The sequence below is a fragment of the Nannospalax galili genome, unplaced genomic scaffold (assembly GCF_000622305.1).
Source record: "Nannospalax galili isolate Female #2095 unplaced genomic scaffold, S.galili_v1.0 scaffold180, whole genome shotgun sequence".
In the NCBI taxonomy this organism is placed as follows: domain Eukaryota; kingdom Metazoa; phylum Chordata; class Mammalia; order Rodentia; family Spalacidae; genus Nannospalax; species Nannospalax galili.
This window is the reverse complement of record NW_008348199.1, coordinates 2,292,966-2,314,691: the sequence shown is the minus strand read 5'-3', so window position 1 is coordinate 2,314,691 and position 21,726 is coordinate 2,292,966. Positions and strand designations below refer to the sequence as shown.

The window sequence follows — 21,726 nt, the reverse complement described above, 5'->3', positions numbered from 1 at the left end:
AATTTTATGTCTTATAGGGTTTATACTGAGTGCAATATTGTATAACTGTATTAATTCAACTGTGAACCTAAAAATTTACAGCCAATTTTGGAGGAGATGCATCCTTGCTCTGGAAATTCTTATTGAGTATGTCAATGCTGTTGTAATGAAATGCTTCTTCTAATTATGTGGTTATTAAATAATTTTTTAAAAAAAGAAATTACCCTTGAAAAAAAGATTTACCTAAGAGAAAAAAACTGAAGCCAAGGGGTTTATATCCAGAAAGACTGGCTTTTATCACTAGGGGGGATTAAGCAGGTCTCAGATGCCACAGCCAGACAGACACAGGCTTGGGACCAGAGCATGTGATGCTCTGAAAGGAAGTATGTCACCTGCAGCTATTACATTCACCTCTGCGGAGTCACCATTTCCTTGAGTTTCTCTGTAATTTCTATTCTCCTGAAATTCCCAGTGACAGTAAATTCTTACATAAAAGAGCATCCCTAAAACTCATTTTTACAGGCACATTCCTTCCTTCCCATCACTCCTTCTCTCTCTGTGCATGGGGAGATGCCAGGAGCCAGGCTGGCAGTAGTTATTTCTAGATTGTGGAACTGGCTTGATGGCTTATTTCAGTCTTTCACTCATCTGCATTAGCACTGGCCCCACCTAACTGCAGGGCCTATGAAAAGGGGTGATACAGAAACATGCTTAGGACAGACTTGGCATGGGTGTCTGAACAGGAGTCTTGGGAGTCTGTTGCAAGCAGCCTGGTTTAGCAAAACCAGCCTGAGACCTGAGAACCTGTGGCTTCTCAGCTCGCTGGGGAGGCAGAACTGTGTGCCATAGAGGGCACTCCACCAGGATTTACTGAGCCAAATGAGACCCAACCCAAACACTGCCAGTAAGTGTTGAACGAGCCATCATAGGTAGTGACCCTGTGTGATGGAACGAAGGGGAAATTGCATTATGGCCAGGGAAATGGCAGAAGTGTCCAGTTACTTATCAGACATTCTCCTGGGAAAACTGGACCCCAGCTCTCTCCAAAACCATCCAACATCTGGACAGCTGGGGTAAAGACCGTGTGGGTGGGAAACCTTCTTCCTCAAGGGCATGCATCCACAGATGCCCGACCTTCGTGATACAGCTGCAAGCTCCTGACTCTGTGTCCTCTTAGACTGGGATTCTTTTCTCGTAAAAAGAATAGGTTTCAGGGCTGGAGAGGTGGCTCAGTGGTTAAGAACACTGGTTGTTCTTGCAGAAGACCTGGGTTTGAATCCAGCACCCACATGGCAGCTAACAACTGTCCATAACTCCAGTCCCAGGGGATCCAACAGCCTCTTCTGACCTCTATGGGCATTGAATGACACAGGTACACTTACCTACATGCAGGCAATACATGCATACACACAAAATAAAAATGAAAACTTTTTTTAAAAAAAGAATAGGTTTCATGAGCTAAAGTCCTTGAAATTCAGACGCATCAGAGAGAAGCAGGACCCAGAGCATCTTACTGAAGGACTACTCATGAGTCTGGGGGACATGTCCCCGTCCTGCACTGATGCCACATATATCTGTGGAAATCATCACTACCAGCTATGCATCTTGCCCTTTAACTCCTTTAGAACTTTTTTAAAGATACATTTTTATTTATGTGTATATGTGTGTGTATGTGTGTGTGTGTGTGTGTGTGTGTGTATGTCTGTGTGCATGTAAACACAGGTGTCTACAGAGGCCAAAAGAGGGTGTTGGATCTCCTGGAACTGGAGTTCCAGGTGACTATGAGCTGCCTGACATGAGTGCTGGGAACTGAACTCGAGTCTTCTGTAAGAGCAGCGCGCGCTCTTAACTGCCGAGCCATCTCTTCAGCCCTGCTCTTTTCTTTCATTCAGTCCTGACACTATTCCCATAAGTAATAATGCCACGGCTATCTTTGTGGTGAATATGGTTTCTATATTTGAATGTATTTCCTTAGTTATGACTATGCCAAAAGCTATTAAAGCCCTTCACTACCGGCCTGGGAGCCCTCACCTGGATTAATCAGTCGGTACTTGAATTTCAAGTCGTTGCTTATGCTCAAGTTCTTCAAAAATATGTTTTAATCCACTGCAGTGAGGTCATCAATGTTGTAGTGCTGGGAGAACCTGCAACACAGATGCTCCTTAGAAATCAGAGAGACCTACAGCAAATCTGAGGACAGCAGCTCAGGCTCGGGGGCCCTGTGATCCAGGGCTACACTGATTTTCATGGATGTTTCTAGCTACAGCTGGCTTTAAAAAAGAAAACCATTGGAAATATTGGATTTTTTAAACGTGTATTTTGTGTGAAGGAAAGTTCTGCCTGCATGTATCTAAGTGTACCAGTGTTGTACACTACCCATGAAGGCCAAAAGAGGGCATCAGATACTCTGGAACTGGAGTTAGAGCCGGTTGTTAGCTGCCATGTGGACCCTGGGAACTGAACCCAGGTCCTCTGCAAGAACAGCCAGTGCTCTTAACCACTGAACCATCTCTCTAGCACTATTGGATTTTTAAAATGTGCATGCTTGGGGCTGGGGAGATGGTTCAGTCAGTCAAGTGACAACCAGAGTTCCATCCCTGGAACCTGTACAAAAAAATAGCAAGCATAGTGGTACATTTGTAATTCCAGCACTGGGGAGGTGGAGGCAGGAGGAGGCAGGCAGATCCCCGAGGCTCACTGGCCAGCCAGCCTAGCCTAGTTGGTGAGGTCAATGAGAGACCTGGTCTCAAAAAGAAGATGGACGGCACCTGCACACACACACACACACACACACACTGTATGCACACACATGCACCACACACAGACACTGCATGCACGCACATTGCACACATAAACACACACTGCACGCACACACTGTATGCACACACATGCACCACACACACTGCATGTATACACATACACACGTGTACCCACACAAACATGCACATACATAGACACATACACAAAAATGCAGACATTTGCAAGAAGATCACCTCTTCAGCCTGCAGAGGGATGCAGTCAGAAAAAACCTGACACAACATCCGGCCTCTGGGGATGCCCCAGCCACACGTCCTACAGAGCCCTTCGCTTCCCTGATGGGAGAAGAGAGGGCACCCTGACCCAGGACCCAAGCAGCTACCTCCCCACCAGACAGCAGAACAATGCCACCTTCCCATAAGAAGTAGACAGACAAGGAGCCAATCAGCTTCGTATTTCTACAACCAGGGAGTCCAGAGTGTGAGGGGCAGGAAATGGTGCACAGGTGACCACTTTAACTGACAGCAGCATATCGCCTTGCCAGGAAGAGGTCGTGGCCCACAGATGGTACATGGTCTCAAAAACAGCAAATGGTGGAGGGAGCCAGGTTTTTCTTGAAGCATTTCTGGTGTTTACATATAACAAGAAATCTTCCATTTGTTTTGCGACAGGGTCTTGCTATGTTACCCAGATTTGTCTTAAACTTATGATCCTCTTGTCCTGGCCTCCCAAATGCTGGAGTTATAGATGTGGGTCACCATACTGGCTCATAACCAGAAAATTCAAAAACACACAGAACACCTGTCTATCTCTAAATATACTGAGATAATAGGATGCCTTGAGTGTTAATGGATTTTCTATTATTCAGATTGCTGTGCAATAAATATTTTCTAGATGATTTCTGGGTCATTATACATTTCTAAAAAATTCACAGTTTCTAAATGTTTGGTTATAGTATCTCCATATGTGTTGGTTTCTATAATTATCTAATTTTATGCTTTCTAAAAAATTGGTAATTATTACTTAAAGTATTTGTTATTTTTCTGTTTTCCAGATTCCACAGAGAGTAATGTCATGTACTCATTTTCAATGCACACCTATTTTCCACTCTGCTGGAGTTTGCCTATTGTTCTAATAAGAAGAATTGTCTTGAGAGATGACAGCTGCCAGATGTTAACACAGAAGCTCCCTAAACAGTCCCCGTTTTCTTGCTCAGTCCTGGTCCTGTGAAAATAGGCTGTAAGCTTGAGACCCAGAAGGTTCCGCCTGCCGGCTCACTCCTATCTGGGTCCAGTGTGGCAGGAAGCGTTGGCCAGACACTGCTCCAGCAAAGTGGGGGAACTGGTCAGAGACACGCTCGGCCCTGCAGAATTCCATGCACTCAGCATCCCAGCAGCCTGGGCTTTGCCTACAGAAGAACCCCAGCTTGTGTGAAGGCCCTGCATGCCGGTTGCACACACATGGAGGACAAACAGAAGCCCATAGTAGTGTGTCCTGCAGAAGGACTTCAGAGATGAAGCTTGGCACTGCCCACGAAGGCAGGGTCTTAAAAGGCTTCAGGCAGGGCTGGGAGATGGCTCAGTTGGTAAAATGCTTGATACCCAGAGCTGGGAAGGTGGAGAGGGGCGGACCCCTGGGGCTCCCTGGCCAATCTACCCTGAACTGTAAGTCCCAGGCCGCAATGACTGAACAGCTCCTGAGGAATGGCAAGGTTGGCTCCTGGCTTCCACACGCTCCTATGCTGGATTTAAGGAGAAGGAAGGGTACCAGGCAGCCCATGAACCTTCCCAGCTTCCAGGCACAGGCAGGCTGAGAGGGCAGGCTCACCTTCAGGAGGATGTTCATTTACAGGGCTGCTCAATGACTTCACACAAATTTAAATACTTCAGCCTGAAGAGAGATGGAGGTCAGGGTGGAGTGGGGAAGGAAGGGAAAATCAGAGTGTGTGGGTGGTAGGGACAGTGCTGATGAAGCCTAGTGGCAAGTTCGTCTCTGGCCTTGGGTTTTGTGTAGGCTGAGGGGTGCTCTACAGCCAAATGACAGCTGACTGCTGAGGAGTAACAGCACTCAAGGCTATTACAATTGTCACATAGTCCCATGAGGTGAGACCCAGCTACATACAGGTGCCCCACGAGCTTACCACACACATTGCATCACCCAGTGTGGTGGGTTTCTCAGTACCTATCTGTGTGTGTGTGTGTGTGTGTGTGTGTGTGTGTGTGTGTGTGTAGGGGCATGTGCGCATGTACGTGTGCACATGTGTGCAGAGGCCAGAGGATAACCTCAGCTACGCCATGCAACATTTCTGTTGTTTTGTTTTGTCTTTTGAACAAGGGCCTCTCACTGGTCTGGAACATGCCAAGTAGACTAAGCTGGGAGCCAGCGAGCCCCGGGGACCCACCCATCTCCACCTCCCTAGACCTGGGGTCACAGCACATGCCACTATGCCTGGCTCTTTTTTTTTTTCTTTTTTAAAAGTGGGTTCTGGGAACAAAACTCAGGTCCTCATGCTTGCAAGGCAAGCCCTTTACCCACTGAGCCATCTCCCCAGTCCGAGCACATTTCTTGAAGAGAAAATTGAGTCTTGGGAACCTCCTGAGATTCTAGAACTGGGGAATGTACAGCACAGCCCTGACCCCATGTGTACCTGACCTCAGAGCCTGGCACTCCTATCACACCAAGTGCCCAGTGTGATCCTAAACAGGAAGCTGCTAGATTAACATTTTCAAAATGCACATGTTTCCTGCTCCAGAACTGAAACATCAGAGTCAATACGGAGTCACCCCAGACAGCATCTTCTCCAGCCTCAATAAGGAAGCAGCCACCCCCACTCCAGACAGCGTCTTCTCCAGCCTTGATAGGGAAGGCATTAAAACCACTAAGGAAACTGTCTCCTTTGATTTTCTGAGCGTCTGCAGGAAACAGTTCTATTATGGGAAGTTTTCTAGGCCATAGCATGAAAACTGCATTGTTTTTCAGACTTAAAAGAAATCTCGAATAAAAATTTGTGGAGTTCTTTATTATTCAATACTTAAGAGGTGGGGAAACAGACAGCAACATTTTTTTATAGATTTACTAGGTTGGAGACTGCGGTGCCAAGCACAAGGTCTATTGTCAAATAAAAGCCTGCTTTGTTTTTTGATTGCCTGTTTTGGAAGAGTGCTTCCTCTGGTCTATAATTGCACCACAAAATTATTTAATTTGTTTTGTTTGGATCTTATTCTGGACACTTTCCCAGCCAGAAAGGATGTAAAAATTAAAACATCTATTATGCCTTTTATATTCCGAGGTAGGTTATAACGAGGAAGAAAGAACAGGAAAAATATTCGAGGGTGGGAAGTAGCCAGTTTCTGAAATCTCTAGTTGTGAGCCCCATCCAAGCTATGGGCATGTGCCTTCTGTGCTTCCTCATCCTGGGGCGAGTCCCTCTAACTGCCTGCGGCTGTGACCTTATCTTTAGGAGTATGTCAGGAGCTGCAGCAACCCCTCCCTGTAACAGCAGTTTATAACTCCAGGGCAAGGTGAGCTCTTCACTCATAAAGGCTTGGTGTTTGGTGAATGCCTGGAGGGTTCAGTGGTCCCCTTGGCCACAAGGTCCCCCTTGGCCACAGAGACATGGTCCAAGGTCCACCAGAGGACACCTGAAATTACAAATGATACTGAACCATCTGTCTATATCTCCATCCAAATCTATGTCAATATCTATACAAACATATATACACATATACATATATACATATGTGTGTGATGTATTATGTATGAGGGCTTTCCCTATATACACATCTTATAATGTTTAATTTATAAGCATACTAAGATTAACAATATCTAATAACAAAATAGAACATTAAAATAGTATACTATGTATACTAGATATCCAGAATGCATGAATTGTTTATTTCTGAATTCTTCTACTGAATACTTTTGGACCAGTGAACTGTAAGTAACTGAAGCCCCAGGATGCAGACCTGAGCCAAGGGCAGCTGCTATGCATAGAGGTTAGGAAAGGTCAGGGAGGGGGCACCCTCTCAGTGGGTACTTCATAGAGAAGCTCCTCAGGATCCTCACTCAAAACACACAGATCAGGAGCCAGTGTCTGGTTTCTAACAATCTCAAGTTCCCTAAGTGGTGCAGGCACACACCCATGTGCACAGTCTGAGTCAGGAGCAGGTGGTGGCAGCTGGCAAGCACCAGGAGGCAGATGAATGCCCTGTGTTGCTCCCCATTCTCTATCACAACCTGCTGCCCCCAGCAACATCTTCAAAGGAAAAGGTGTCTCTGGCATTGCATGAGGAGGCAGAGCCCACAGTGGGCACAGCAACAGATGAGGGAAAGCTGACTCTGGTCCTCACCCCAGGCCTGGAGCCAAACTCACTATGAACTGGAAATACATGGGATGGGGATGGTGTGCCAAGCAGGAAAGAGCGGCAGCTAGTGATGGAGCAGTCAGTAGCGTGTTCAAATCTGCAGGCAGGATGGCTGCGTCCATCCCAGGGTGCTCAAGGAATAAGAAACATTAGGTCCCACTTTTGAGGATTCACATCTTCAGGAACTTGGGAGAAATGCCCCAAAAGAAGGCAAAGAGGGGATGGATGGATGGATGGATGGATGGATGGATGAATGGATGGATGGATAGATGGGTGGGTGGATGGATGGATGGATGGATGGGTAGATGGGTGGGTGGATGGATGGATGGATGGATGGATGGATGGATGGATGGATGGGTGGGTGGGTGGATGGATGGATGGATGGATGGGTTGGTGGGTGGCTGGGTCAGTGGGTGGATGGGTGGGTGGATGGATGGGTAGGTGGATGGGCCCAGCCACCCACAACTGTCATGTGAACCTGGCTGCAGGATCATCACACCCTCTCCAGCCTGTCACTCACATCTTGTACTCCTCCTCCCTCATCTTTAGACAAAACGTTTCCAGAACCCGTCTCAGCTCATGGGACTGCACCATGCCTGTGCTGTTAATGTCGAGGAGCTTGAAGGCTTTCACGATTGTCTTTATGTTTCGGAAAATCTGTGGAACAAAAGGTAATTTCAGAAAAGTCAAGAGACCCAATGTTAAAAACCCAAATGGTGATGAGATACATGATTTTTTACTACTTCTTGTAAAATAAAATGTTTTCAAAGATTCTCAGTGGTACACATTGCAAGATGACATGTCTTTGGAAAAAAAGAGAATACTTTGCATATATTGGATGTTTTTAAGGCAATTTTCTCAGTAAATGGTCTCAGTAAGTTAAAAAAAACTCTTTCTAATGTAAAGCAGTAAGTCTCATACACAATTCATTCCTTTTTAGGGCTGTATGAAAAATCTTTTTTGTTAATTGATGCTGAAAAGCGAGTCCTGGCATAGCTGGACTTCTGCATTTTTGTTTTTCTTGGCCATATGCGAACTATTTTTACTACGAGCTGGAAAATATGACGGTATATTTCAACTTCTTTGAATTTTTTTTCAAAGATACCATAGAAAAGTTTTATAGTGACCTTGTCCAAATTCAGCAAATGAGTTGATGGGATGGGACTGTGGGAGGAGGCTGGTGAGTTCCGGAGAAGCTACGAGGGTGGGCTAGGAGCCGAGTCTTCACACCTATGAGATTTCTATTGGGGTTTGCCTGAGCACCCACAGAGCCCCACCAGTGAGAGCTCCCACCCCCACTACTTCAGCACTTTCAAATATGGAAACTGGGGTTCAAGGAGGCCTCACTGTGTACGTCAAGCATGCACACAGCTAGACAACAGCACTTCCAACCTGAGCTGTGCTCTGCTCTCCCCTGATGGAAAGTGCAACCTACAAGCACATTATCACCAAACTGGGGAGTGGGAGTGAGGGCCAGACATGGTGGGGGGGCAGAGGCATGGGCCTTCGGAGAGGAGCGGGAACAGCCAGCCAGTGCAACCTGGCAGGCATCCTATTGGGTGGCACCTAAGCAAGCAGGGATGACCGCTGGCCGACCCCCACTACAGTGTGGGGACGGGAGGACATTAGCACTGCTAGCAGAGAAGGCAAGGAAGAAGGGCTGGATTCTCAGGGTCTGATTCTGCACTAGGGGAATGGATCAAGTGAGTCCAGGTTGCTAGGAATTCTGCAGGCCTTGAGGACTGAGGAGGACCACTCCCTCTCCTTGAGGACTGGGGACTGGGGAGGAAAACTCCCTCTCCTTGAGGTCTGGGGACTGGGAAGGACCACTTCCTCTCCTCACCCCTTCCCCTGGCATTTTCCCTACTTGTCCCGTCTCACAGCCTCTCCAGTCTCTGGCCCAAGGAGCCATAAGCTGGTGGGGTGGCGGCCTCCTCCCTGTAGCCACATCCAAGCCCTTGCCCTTGCCTTGTCCTGGAAGCTTGTGCCTCCACCTGTTGCCCTACCTCTTCTTACTGCAGTCACCAGGAAACCCTCTGTCCCTCTCCAGCTGGGGTCAAGAGAGCCCTGTGTTCATGCAGCCACCCAGCCCACACCTGAGCTTCCAGCCCTCATCTCCTCACCTCTGAAGGCCATGGCTCCCATTCAAGCTTTGCGCCTTCTTAGAACCAACAGCCAACTCTGCAAGATCGAAGCTGTGCTTGACCCCCTACTTTCCAGCGCACTCCCTTAAATGCCCAAAGTCCAAACCTCCCAATCATGCCCCACTATGCCAAGCTGGCCGCTTGCTTGGTAGAGAATGCAGTCAACCCTCCACCGTCCATCCCTCTGGGCCCTTTACCTGCAGCTCCAACTATCTCACTCCTCGGCCTCCCTACCTGTCCCTCCTCATCTGCACTCCTCAAATAAGTGTTCCCCCTCTTCCCCACCTCCTCAACCCTGAATGAATCCAACTCATGGTCCATTCCAAACTCCTTTTTTAAAAAAATTTTTATTTTTATTTTATGTGTATGCATGTATTGCCTACATGTAGGTAAGTGCACCCATGTCGTGCAATACCCATGGAGGACAGAAAAGGCCGTAGGATCCCCTGGAACTGGAGTTACAGACAGTTGTTAGCTGCCATGTGGGTGCTGGGATTCGAACCGGGACTTCTACCAGAACAGTCAGTGTTCTTAACCGCGGAGCCATCTCTCCAGTCCCCCAAACTCCTTTTCTTTGTTTTTTTGTCTTTTTGAGACAGGGTCTCCCTGTAGCCCCAGGCTGGCCTTGAATTCACAAAGATCCGCCTGCCTCTGCCTCCCAAGTGCTGGGATTAAAGGCGTGTGCCACCACGCCCGGCCCAAACTCCTTTTTTAAAAAAGATTTTTGATTATGTGTCTGTATGTGGGGTGGTACATGGAATGCAAGCGCTTGCAGAGGCCAGAAGTTCCCAATGCCTTTGAAGAGGGAGTTACAGGAGGTTGTGGGTCACCTGATTCGGGCTCTGGGAATCAATCTCCAGTCCTCTGCAAAAGCACTCCCTGCTCCCTAACTCAGACCACCCACTCCACCAGAACTGGGTGCTGCATGCCAATCCTCTGCCACTGTGGTTCATGCACACACACACACACAAGCACACATGCACATGCATACACTTGCACACACACAAACCACTCATAAATCTATTTCAACTTTTAACATTTGTCATTGCTGGGGATGGCACCCAGGCCCTTGCACATGCTAAGTGAGCATCTCCCGCTGAGTCACACCCTGGCCCATTTCTACTGTCTTCACTCACTTCCCTCACTTCCCAATCATGCCCCATCATGCCAAGCTGGCCACTTGCTCGGTAGAGAATGTAGTCAAACCTCAAAACTCAGGGCTCTGGGTCCCCCGTGCACAGTCTACCCGGCTCAGTGTCCACAGGCTGTGCCCCATTCTGGTCCAAAGGATGGATCCCACACAGCTAAGAGGACACAGGACACACATGGCCCTGTCCCCTGCGAGATCCCAGGAGGGGAATACCCCTCCTTGACCCTCAGTTCACCCATCAAAGGAGCAAAACAGCCCTGTCCTCCCTTACCTGCTCCCCAGTCCTGTGTCCTTTTACAGAAACCCCTCCCCCAAGCTATCACCCACGTGGTGCCTCGTTCTTAAACCTGCCCAGTCACTCTTACCCTGCCACTTCGCAAACCCACAGGCTCCAGAGCCAACGGCACTCCTCAGTCCTCACCTCACCATCCCCACAGAGGCATCTGACATGCTTTCTTTCTGGAAGCACTCACAACATGGTTTCCAAGCTCTCATGCCCAGTCCACCAACCTCTGGCTTCTCCCCCTTGTCTGTCAATTCCAGGCCTGCAGTGCCTTGGGACTCACCCACAGAGCCCCCTCCCTAATGTCTAGTCCTGCACTTCACTCCTTATCTGGTGACTCCCACACATCTGTCTCCACCCTTGCCCAGGTGAGGACACCCAACTGCCTATCTAACATCTGCTGGGAGACCCCTCAGATCTTCTACACCTGAACTGCTCTTCCCATAACCTCACACCCTACGAATGGCAAACCTACCCACTCTACTCTTCTACATCCATCTGGAGAGCTCCTTAGCACTTCCTAAACGTCCAGAGTGGCTGCCTGCCCTCACATGGCTACAGGGCACCGTGGCCTCTCCCTGGTCTCCCAACTCCACACCTGTGCCCACACAGTGGCCAAGGTGCTCCTGTGTGTATGTACTGCCCTGCTCACACCAGCCCCCAGGGGCTCCAACCATTGGACTCAAAGGCAGAGTCTTGTGTGGCCCAGCAGGTCCCACACACCCACCTCCACTGCGGCCTCACTGGCTGATTTCTGGCCACATGAAACCCATTTCTCTTGAGCGCTTGGCAACTGCTGCCTCACCTTCCCCAAGGGCTGCACATGGTGCACCTTCTGTCCGGAACGTTCTCCCCAATACCTACCATCCTTCTTTCAATCAAGAGTTGACCTAAATGTCACATTGTCAGACAGGCCTCAGGGGAGCACTTTAGAAACAGGGATGCCCAAGCACCCAGTGTTCCTCAGAGGACCTGAGGCTGCTCACAGGATTCTTGTCGGTCTTGCTGCCCTTGCCCCTCATACCATTAACTCCACTGAGGCAGAGCTGTTCCCTGCTGGTCCCTGGGGTACAGAGCAGCACTGGGAGAAGCAAGCAGCACACATGCTCAGGAAACATTTACTGGTAGGAGTAAGTGGATCTGTCTCCTTCCTACCTACCTGGAAAAAAGGCCGTATGCTAAGGCCGCCTGTAACCTATCTGAAAAGGCCTCCAACCCTCCAGGGCCAGGCCCAGCTAGAACTTCATAACCATGACATTCGCTTGGTCTTGAGGTGATGACACTCATAGGATCCCTGGTTGACTGGATGTCTGTTACATGAAAAGCCACATACTAAACTCTCCACAGCCTACCCTCTTCTAACAGAGCACACGGACTACCCAGACTATCTCCCAGACAGTGACTGCCAAGTGTGGACCAACCTCATACATTCATCCACCTTTCGCTACACCACTGAGTCTAAGCACGGAGCCCCAGACACCAGAGCAATTGCTCCAGGGCCAAGGAAAACCACAGCACCCTGTCTGCCGCTAAGTCCCTGTCCACCTCTTCTGGGAATGCGGAGGAGGGCACAAGTGACACACTGCTTTACAGCCCCACAGCAACCCATATGGTGTGTGTGTGTGTGTGTGTCCCCGGCGTGGAGTGCTCTAGTTGCAAACCTGGCACGGAGCTTACGCCCACCAGAGGTACTTCTCCAAGTCCCTTATCACTTGTCAGATGGAAGTTTGGCACAAGCCACAGAATGGAGCGGCAGATGGCAAAGCTTATCAAAGGCAGCAGAGTTAGGGCCCTGGTGTGCAAGACTGCTGGGTACCCAGTGGCATGAAGACCAAAGGAACAGGATATACGATGGCTGTCGGCCAGCAATGGGACCAAGCCCCACTCACCCCAGCCCCAGCCCTACCATCACCCTCAGGGTCCTGCTGGTGAATGACTTGAAATTCCGGCACATCAGGGGCTCTTCTCCCGTACTGGACCGTTCTAGCCTGTTCTCGCCCTTACTCTGCCCTGCTCCTCCCCTCTCACTGTAGTAAGTTAGTTCAGACTTCACTCTTCCGTAGTTCTGGTCTCCTCTCCTGGCCGGCTGCTCCCTGCCCTCACTCCTGTCTCAGTCACCTGCTGTCACTGGCTCGCAGAAGCCCACCATCAGCCTGGTTTGACCCAGGGCTGCACGCCTCTTCTGTGTTCAGCTTCTGGATCATTTCAGTATTCCTGGGTCCACTGGCCTACTTCCTCTGTGGAACGAGGCCTTGGTCTCTCTGCTGCTGTGTCCTCAGGGCTCAGAACTGCCTGGACAGAACAGAAGCTTTGAGACAGGGAGGGCACGAACATGCTGATCTGCTGCCCAGAGCGCCCTTCCTTCGTCCTCCACAGTCCACTCTGTGGTGGGGTCTTTGTGGCAGGGTCTTTGTCCTAGTTTGCTTTTCTGTTTTCATGGTAAAACACACTAACCGAAAACAACTTGAAGAGGGAAGGATTTATTTGGCTTATACTTCCAAGTCACAGTTCATTAATGAGGGAAGTCAGGTGGGAACTCAAGGAGGAACAGGAAGCAGAACCATGGAAAATGCTGCTTGCTGGTTGCTAACTTATTCCCTGGCTTGTGCTCAGGTAGCTGTTTAATATATCCCCAATCCACCTGCATAGGGATGGTGCTGCCCACAGTCAGCTGGGCCATCCCATGGCCACAGGATGATCTGATTCAGGAAATTCTTCAGTTGAGATTCCCTCTTCCCAAGTGACTCTGGGTTCTGTAAAGTTGACGATAAAATCTAACCAGAACAGTCTGGTACCTTCTTTCTGCTGACCATTCTTCCTTCTGGCACTCTTCTCCTGATATTGACCTGGACACCTTGTGTTATTCTGGCCAGAACTTGGTAACCAGCTTCCCTTGGAGAATGAGGGCCCTGCCTCTCCCTGCTTGACTTTGCTATCTGCTCTGTATCTTCCCAAACCCGTCACCTCACTTTGGGGAAGAGTGGGCACAGATCACAAAAGGAAGGGCTGCTTATCGCTGTCCCATCCAAAACCAGCACGCTTCTCAGAAAGGAAAACCTAGCCCCATACTTGGCTGAGAAAGGACAGCCTCTGTGTTCACCTCCCTCCCAGATGGACACCTTTATGCAGGTGCGTGGACCACTGCCTGCCACCCAATTTTACATACCTGCCACAAAAAAATGGTTTGAACAGTTTTAAATAGTTGGGGGAAAAAATCAGGAGGGGCATCCTGTCTCATGACATGTGAAGTGTGTGAATTTCAAATATAAGTGTCCACAAATACAGGTAAAGGCATGGGGCTACGCCCACTCATTTACATAACACTGGGGAGCTTTTCTCCCTCCCAGGACCCAGTGGCAGGCTGGACAGACCCTGGGGACACAAAAACCACAGACACCTCACCTTCCTTGGTCTTCCGCGGGATGAGACAAGCCCCCTGCTCTGCTCCCTCACCCACGCCTCCCTCACTTAAGGCTTAGTGAAGATGGTTCCGGGGGAAATATACGCACAAGCACAGGGTTTAGAGAGAAGCCTGAAAGCCTGGTGTGCTGATACCTGCTCACAATCCCAGTGCCCAAGTGACAGAGGCAGGTGGAGTACCATGAGTTTGAGGTCACTCTACTTCACAAGAAGCAGAGCAAGGCAATGAAGTGACCACTAAAAATACTCAAATTAGAAATAGGAGCAAAATTTAAACGAACCTACATAATGCCTCAAAACTTAAAAAGTCAGCAGCATTTTTTGCACTGTTCATAGGGGCACACACCTGGAATTTCAGCACTTGGGATGTGGAGGCAGGATGATCTTCTGCCACATAGCAAGTTTGAGGCCAGCCTGGGCTATGAAGATCCAAAAACATATCCAGTTGTGACTTTAAGTTAAAGGCACAGAAGACAGAAAGAGAGAGGGCTGAGAAGTTTTAAAAGTGTCCCTTCCCAGTCTCCTTTCTATGCCCTAGGGCCAGACCTCATTGCAGCCCCAACCCACAGCACAGCTTGATGAACCCCACATAAAGGTGTGTACAGTCAGCAGGCCTGGAGTGTGTGCTGCCCACCCAGCATACCCCCCACATCCTAGCCCCCCACCCTAACCCACAGTGTCCCCTATTCTTCTGCACACTGCCTTTGACCACACCCACTCTGCCCCATAGCCCAATCTCTCCCATGTCCCACCTGGCCCTCCAGAGCAGCCTGTCAGCACCTGGGAGCCAGGCAGTGTCTGACCCTCCATGTCCTCAGAGCCCAGATCTGGGCCTAATAGACACAAGGAGTCTTCCATGGAGAGAAGACCTCAGAGTTCTGACATATGGTTTCGTAAATCAAGACCCCTTATCCCCACAGCCAAAACCAAGCCCTGTTTCACAAGCAGAGTGAGGCAATGAAGTGACCACTAAAAATATTCAATTAAAAATAGGAGCAAAATTTAAATGAACGTATTCTGTAAAGAGCTTAGATGACATCTTTGAGAGTGAATCACAGTTATTCAATAGACTCAGCTGTGGTAGAACAGCTGACTGGGATGAGAGGCTGAGGACAGTTCTAAATAACCAAGTAACCTGCACTCACAGCAGGAGATGGCAAGGGGCTGAACCAGTATGACCCCACTCAACCTCACCTTCTTTTCCTCCCAATCCCCATAGCTCAGCCTGACATAGCAGAAGCCTAGAGAAGAAGGAGGGCTGCAAGTAGGCAGGAATCCAGAGCCAATCTGGGTCAACAGATATCTGTTGGGTAGGATGATGATGGATGTTGAAGAGATGAATGTCACGGGCAGCAGAGAGAGGGGAAGGCTCAGCTGGTCACATGAAATCCACAGTAGCAGAGAGAGAAGGCTCAGCTGGTCACGTGATATTCACGGGAAGCAGAGAGAGAAGGTTCAGCTCGTCACATGATTTCCACAGGAAGCAGAGAGAGGTGAAGGCTAGTACTTGGTCCACTTTCTCCTTTTCATTCAGTCCAGGACCTCAGCCCATGGAATGGCGCTGATCACAGTTAACGTGGGTCTTCCTACCTCAATGAACCTAGTCTAGACAATCCTTTGCAGACATATGCTGGTCTCCTAGGCAAGTCTAGACCTTGTCAAGTTGACAATATTAACTAACATGGATGGATAATCATGGATAGGTGGATGGTGAATGGATGCGTAGATAGATGAATGGGTGGGTGAAAAGATGGATGGGTGGATAAATGAATGGGTAGGTGGGTGAATAGATGGATGGGTGGGTGGAAAGGTGGATGGATGGATGATGGGTGGATAGATGGATGGATGGATGGATGGATGGATGGCTGTGTAGACAGGTGGACAAATGGGTAGATGGGTTGATGGATAATGACTAGTTTGCTAGAGGGATAGATGGATAGATGGGCAATGGACACGTGATTGCAGCATTCATAGAGAAGAATTTGTGGTAATCTAAGGAAATCCTATGCAGGTAGGGCAGGTACCTCAGGCAGGCAGGCAGGCACCTCATTTCCAGGAGACTCAAGATCTGCTCAGCACTGGTAGAGGAGAGAACAGCTCAGGTAAAGGGCTGAGAAAAGCTGCCTGCCACCCGACCGCTGGCATGTGCACTGAAGGTCACGTGAACACTCTATGGTTGAGAGGACCCCAGGAAGGATGGGAAGCTTTCCTGACCACACGGTTAGATGAGAGGACCCTCCCAGTGGGAGCACATGAGGTGAACCACCAGGAGTGGGAGCTGATGGGGTCCAAGTGGGTGGAGTCAGAGACCACTCTTCTCAAGAACCTTCACAGGCTAGTCATGGTCCTATAATGACTCCTCTTTGCCCAGAGAGGCCACCAGGTAAGAGAGGGAGAGACATGCTCACCATCCCTCCTGGATTACAGACCATGACCTGCGGGGGAGTGGAGAGCACAAGGGAGAGTCAATGGGGGCAGCTGGAGGCACAGCACAGGAGGGTGTGCCGAACTACTGTGTGGTGGAGGCCACACTGGACTGGTTAACACCTACATGTGACCAGAAAGCCATGAGAACCACCCACAGCATCCTCCATGACAGCGAGGGGAGATCTGCTTGTGCCTGCAGAGCAGGGAGAGTAGGAGAACACACTGCTTTCTATCTGTCCCCCACTGTGCTCAGACAGCTCCATAAACTGCCTGTGGCGGACGCATTATTACCCTGCAGGGCTTTGTTCCAAATACTTTGTATGGCGCTGTGCGCTCTAGGAAGGAGAGCAGCAAGCCTAAATAAACAGGGCTGCCCAGGCTGAGTGTGTGCAGGAGGGGAGATGGGCAAGTGTGTGTATGTGTGACGTGTGTGCATGCAGAGTGCGGGGTATGTGTGTGCTGTGCGTGCAGGTGCATGTGTGTGAATGTGGTATGTGGGCTATGTGTACAAATGTGTGTGTGTATATGTGGTACTCGTGTACATGTGGGGGGAAGGGTGTGCAAGTGTCTGTGGTATGTGTGTGCTGTGAGGGGATGAGATATGTATGTGTGAGGTGTATATGTGGTGCGTGCAAGTGTGGGGTGTAAATGTGATGTGTGTGCATTTAGTGTGTGCATGTGTTATACAACTGTGTGCATGTGGTGTGTACATGTGTGTTACGTGCAACTGTGGCATGTGGTACATGACAGCAGAGTCCTCAGGTCTTTTCCCAGGAGCTGTGTACCCTGCATTCTGGAAGTCTCTCACTAGCCTGAGCCTGGCCTGTTGGGATGATAAGTGTGCTGCCAGGCCTGGTTGTGAGCACCCAGATGCTGAAGGGCAGAGCAGATGCCCCAACTGCCTCCAAGCTGAGACTTCTCACAAACAGCCTGGCTGTGCGGAGGCCATTCTCAGAGCACAACTGCACCAGCTAGGTCCTTGCACAGCTTTAGGCTTCCCAGCTCTCTGACCTGCTTTAATGTTGAGTCTCTCCTAGGGGACCTCTTCCTGCCAGATTCCTACGGAAGGTGGTCAAGAGCTGTGTATGAACAGGCCCAGATACATGTTATACATGCCACACACATACACACATACACACACACACACACACAAAGGCACACACACAGGCACAGACACAGACACACAGACATTGGAAAACACATAGACATACATGGGTACACACACAGGCACAAACAGACACACACATACATACACAGGCACACACGGGTACACACGGGTACACACACAGACACAGGCACACATGGGTACATACACACACAGGCACACAGAAGCACACACAGACAAAGGCACACACAATTCACACACACACATACACACAGCAGCACACACAGACACATACACACACAGGCACACACCTACAGGCATACACACAGGCAGGTACACACAGGAGCATGCCTGCAGCATGCCTAGAGCCCCTGCCTCTAGCAGCCGTCTTGGCTCCCCTGCAACATGGGAGCGAGCACTGAGCAGCCACTGCTGTCCGTCTGCCACCTCTTTCTGTCACCACCACTGAACTCGTTTGAAATGAAGAAGTGAACATTTGAAATGCGCTGTGAAGAAAGGATTCCTCTCACAATAAACACATCAATGCTCATTTTCCTTATTATTCTACTTCTGGCTATTCTGTATAAAATCTTTAATTAAAGTTTTTCTCTGAGATTGTCATTATCAGCAGAGAAGAAAGGAAGGGGAGAGAAGAACACCACAGCTGTGCAGACACGACGTACTATTCGGGCTAAATGAACTGGAACGGAGTGAGCCGCTTGACGGTTATGCTCTGAGTTTTGGCTCTGCATTCTCCACAGCGCAGTCTAACTTGTCACTTTATATGGATTCCATCTGTTTACACTCTGCGGAGTATTGGCTTCCTACCGTGAACATTTCCTATTTACCAGCTGGTAGAGATGAGCCAAACCAGATAGGAAAAAATTAGACTACATTCAGAGCCTCATAAACACAGACTCTCTGCTCGGGGATGTGGGGAGTGGCGACCAGGCATCGCTCACCTCTAACAAAGCCCTCACCTCCCTGCCTGCTGCCACAGCCCACAGGCTCCCCTTGCCCGAGGGCCCAAGACTACACCTCTATTTACTGAGCATATGTGAACCCCATCTCTACCCAAACTGAACAAGCTTTCATAAAAAGACAGCCAAGGGAGAGCCATAGAATAGGAGAAAAAATAGCAAATCAAAAAAGACAAGCAAATTCAAGAAACCCAGAAGTTGTATTTCTTATAAGGGACCAAAACTTTGGTTCTGGGTCTCCTGACAGTCAATGTCAAGAGGGAAAGTTGCTACTGTCAGCTCCCACATGCAATTTTCAGTTTCAGAACGCTACCTACAGTATATGGCTTAAAAAGCTCTGTCCACTGAACTGTCGCAGCCACAGAGAAGCCTCATGCTTCTTGGCCCAGGGACCGAACGTGCCAAGGTCTCCTAGATATAGTTCTGGGTTCTCTTTTTATTCTTTTTTCCTTTTTTTTTTTTTGTTAACACAGTCTCGTGAGTAGCCCTCTGCTGGCTTGGAACTAGCAACATAGCCCAGGCTGACCCTGTACCTACAGCAATCTTCCTGCCTCTGCCTCCTGAGCACTGAGGTGACGGGCAAATACCACCATGCCTGGCTCTCCTTTCTCACCCAGCCTACAATCAGGGTTGTATATCTCCCCCAGCAGGAAGCACTGGCCTGGAGGACTGGGAGCTGCCACCCCTACCCAGCACCCACTCCTGGCCTGCATCATGGGAGAAGGCCCTGCTGGGTACAAAGCAAGCACACCCAGGTTGGGGGCAGGGGAGCTGCCTGAGGTAAGGAAAAGTTTTCTAATGCGGCCAGCTCTGGATACTGCCAAGACTTGACTTCATCACAGTCTCCCAACATAAGAAGAAGACCAGAACCACATCTTAAATAGACAAGACCCGTGGTCTCCCCAGCATGTCCCAGAATTTCCTTCCTCTACACACTGGCCAGCACGCAGAGCGAGAACACCACCCTAGCCATGTCTGCTCCTCTCCAGCTTCTGCTGAGCCACACTGCAGCAGCATCTCGTGAACCTTCAAAGTTCAGACAAACAGCACAGGGAAAGGACGACACGGTCCGTGGGCCTGGTATGCAATAGATGTGGAGGGTGAGGGGTGGAGAGGGCAAGTGGAGTCCTGTGTCTGGGTCTGTTCTGACGGAACATAGTGTGGCATAGCTTGGGGGAGGAGGAGCCTAAGTCCACTCAGGGCACACCGAGGCAGGGCAGCCTATGTCTTCTCCCTCCTCCCCCTGAACACTTCTGAAAAGCTGTCCCAGGCAACGTCTCCAATACCCACTCTAGGACCCCTTGCTTTCTGTAATTCACTAACTCCCAGACTGTAGAGACCCCGGAGCCTCACCTTAGCCCAGGCTGGGCTGAGCCCACCCACCCTCATGCTCTCCAGCACCCAGTGCCTGTTCCTCCTGTTTCAAACGCACAGGCTTCACACTGCCCATCATCCCTCAACTGACTTGCAACCGAACACTGCTTTATTCAAACCTAAATCTCTTTATTCACCTCTAAATCAAGGTGATGTGCCAACCACCAATAAATAATCCACCCTAATCCAGCACTGGGTTTTTGTTCCTCACTGACTTTGGGGAGGGGGGGGGGACAAATGCAGCCTGGGGATGATGAGAAGAAATGGCTGATTGCTTCCAAGGCCTCCTCATGGGAACCCCAATTCCAGGTGACCTCCCACAAGGCCACCTGTCACACTGCTCACAGTCTGCTCAATGTCCTTGCACCTCCCTCCCCAGGCCAGGACCCTCTTACCAGATACCTCCAGTATTAGCCTCAGCCTGCTCCATACATCTGAATTCACATCTGGCTTCCAACTGCCTTTTTCCCCAACCCAGCTATTGAAACCAACCAGTCCTATCTGCCTTGAGATCACACGCTGTCTCCTCTCCATGCCTAACCATGTCTCTGCTGTGCTCTGAGTCCTTTCCCCAAGTCACACTGCAACAACCCCTGGCCTCTTCTCCACCCACCCACAGCTTGTCCTGAATACCATCAGGTCTAAGAACGACCCCCACCCCCCATCAGGCACCCCATCTACTCTGGGTCTGCGACCCGTGTTCCATAGCCGTGGCCATCAGCATTTGCTGACTGTGTGTCAGGCGTCAAGGGCCATTCTAGGCACTAGAGTGTGTGGAGCAGAGAGGGAGCCACAAGACCTACACCCAACTCACAGACAGGAAAACACATGCCATGACTGCCATGTACTGGACACACAACAAAAACTATGGGTACCCTCACCAGCCATCTGGTGCGTACTGGTCTGTGGCTCCCTCGGTAACTCTGGCTCTCACATGGAATTTGGTGGCAAAGGCTAATAGAGCAGGACAGACAGGTGAGGGTGACTGACAGACATTCAGAAACCACAGGTGCTATTGCGACGACTCACTGGGAGGGCCAGAGGAGGCAGAGGTGTCAATGTGGGCTCATCGGCTCAGGGCCCCCTTATCCTCTCTCATGGCTTTAAACCACAGACCATCGATTCACTTCCCACCTGAAAACTATTGCCACACCTTCTACATGCAAACCCTTCCTAATTTTGTGAGTCGTCTCTAGGCCGGGCAGTGAAGAACTCCTCTCCTTTGCTTGCATCAAAAGCCACAGCAGTGTTGGAGAGCATTTCCCGAGAGCCACAGCAGTGTTGGGGAGCATTTCCCGAGAGCCACAGCAGTGTCGGGGAGCATTTCCCGAAAGCCACGGCAGTGTTGGGGAGCGTTTCCCAAGAGCCACGGCAGTGTTGGAGAGCATTTCCCGAGAGCCACAGCATTGTTGGGGAGCATTTCCCGAGAGCCACGGCAGTGTTGGGGAGCGTTTCCCAAGAGCCACGGCAGTGTTGGGGAGCATTTCCCGAGAGCCACGACAGTGTTGGGGAGCAACAGTCCCAGGGGAAACCAGCTTGCTCAGGGCCACTCCGTGCTGAGGCTCAGAACCCACTCAGGCTGCCTGGGCCCCCACAGTGTCTCCCCACGGTCTTGTGTTTGTATTATTAGTTTGCCATATGTAAGGATATGTTATTTAAAAAGTAAAACAGATAAACTTAGTCTGAAAGAACTGTAAATTCTGATAAACAGAGTCCTTGCTGTAGTTTCCTCACAAAGGCTTC

General features: G+C 49.8%; 1 protein-coding gene across 1 annotated transcript in view; it reads right to left on the bottom strand.

Annotated features, from left to right (window-relative positions):
* Nucleotides 1–21,726, bottom strand: part of Efcab6 (EF-hand calcium binding domain 6) — a 205,876-nt gene that overhangs the window by 150,063 nt on the left and 34,087 nt on the right. The window contains 2 exon segments of the mRNA XM_029569164.1: nucleotides 2,011–2,123; nucleotides 7,621–7,757. Of these exon segments, the coding sequence (XP_029425024.1) occupies nucleotides 2,011–2,123; nucleotides 7,621–7,757 (250 nt within the window).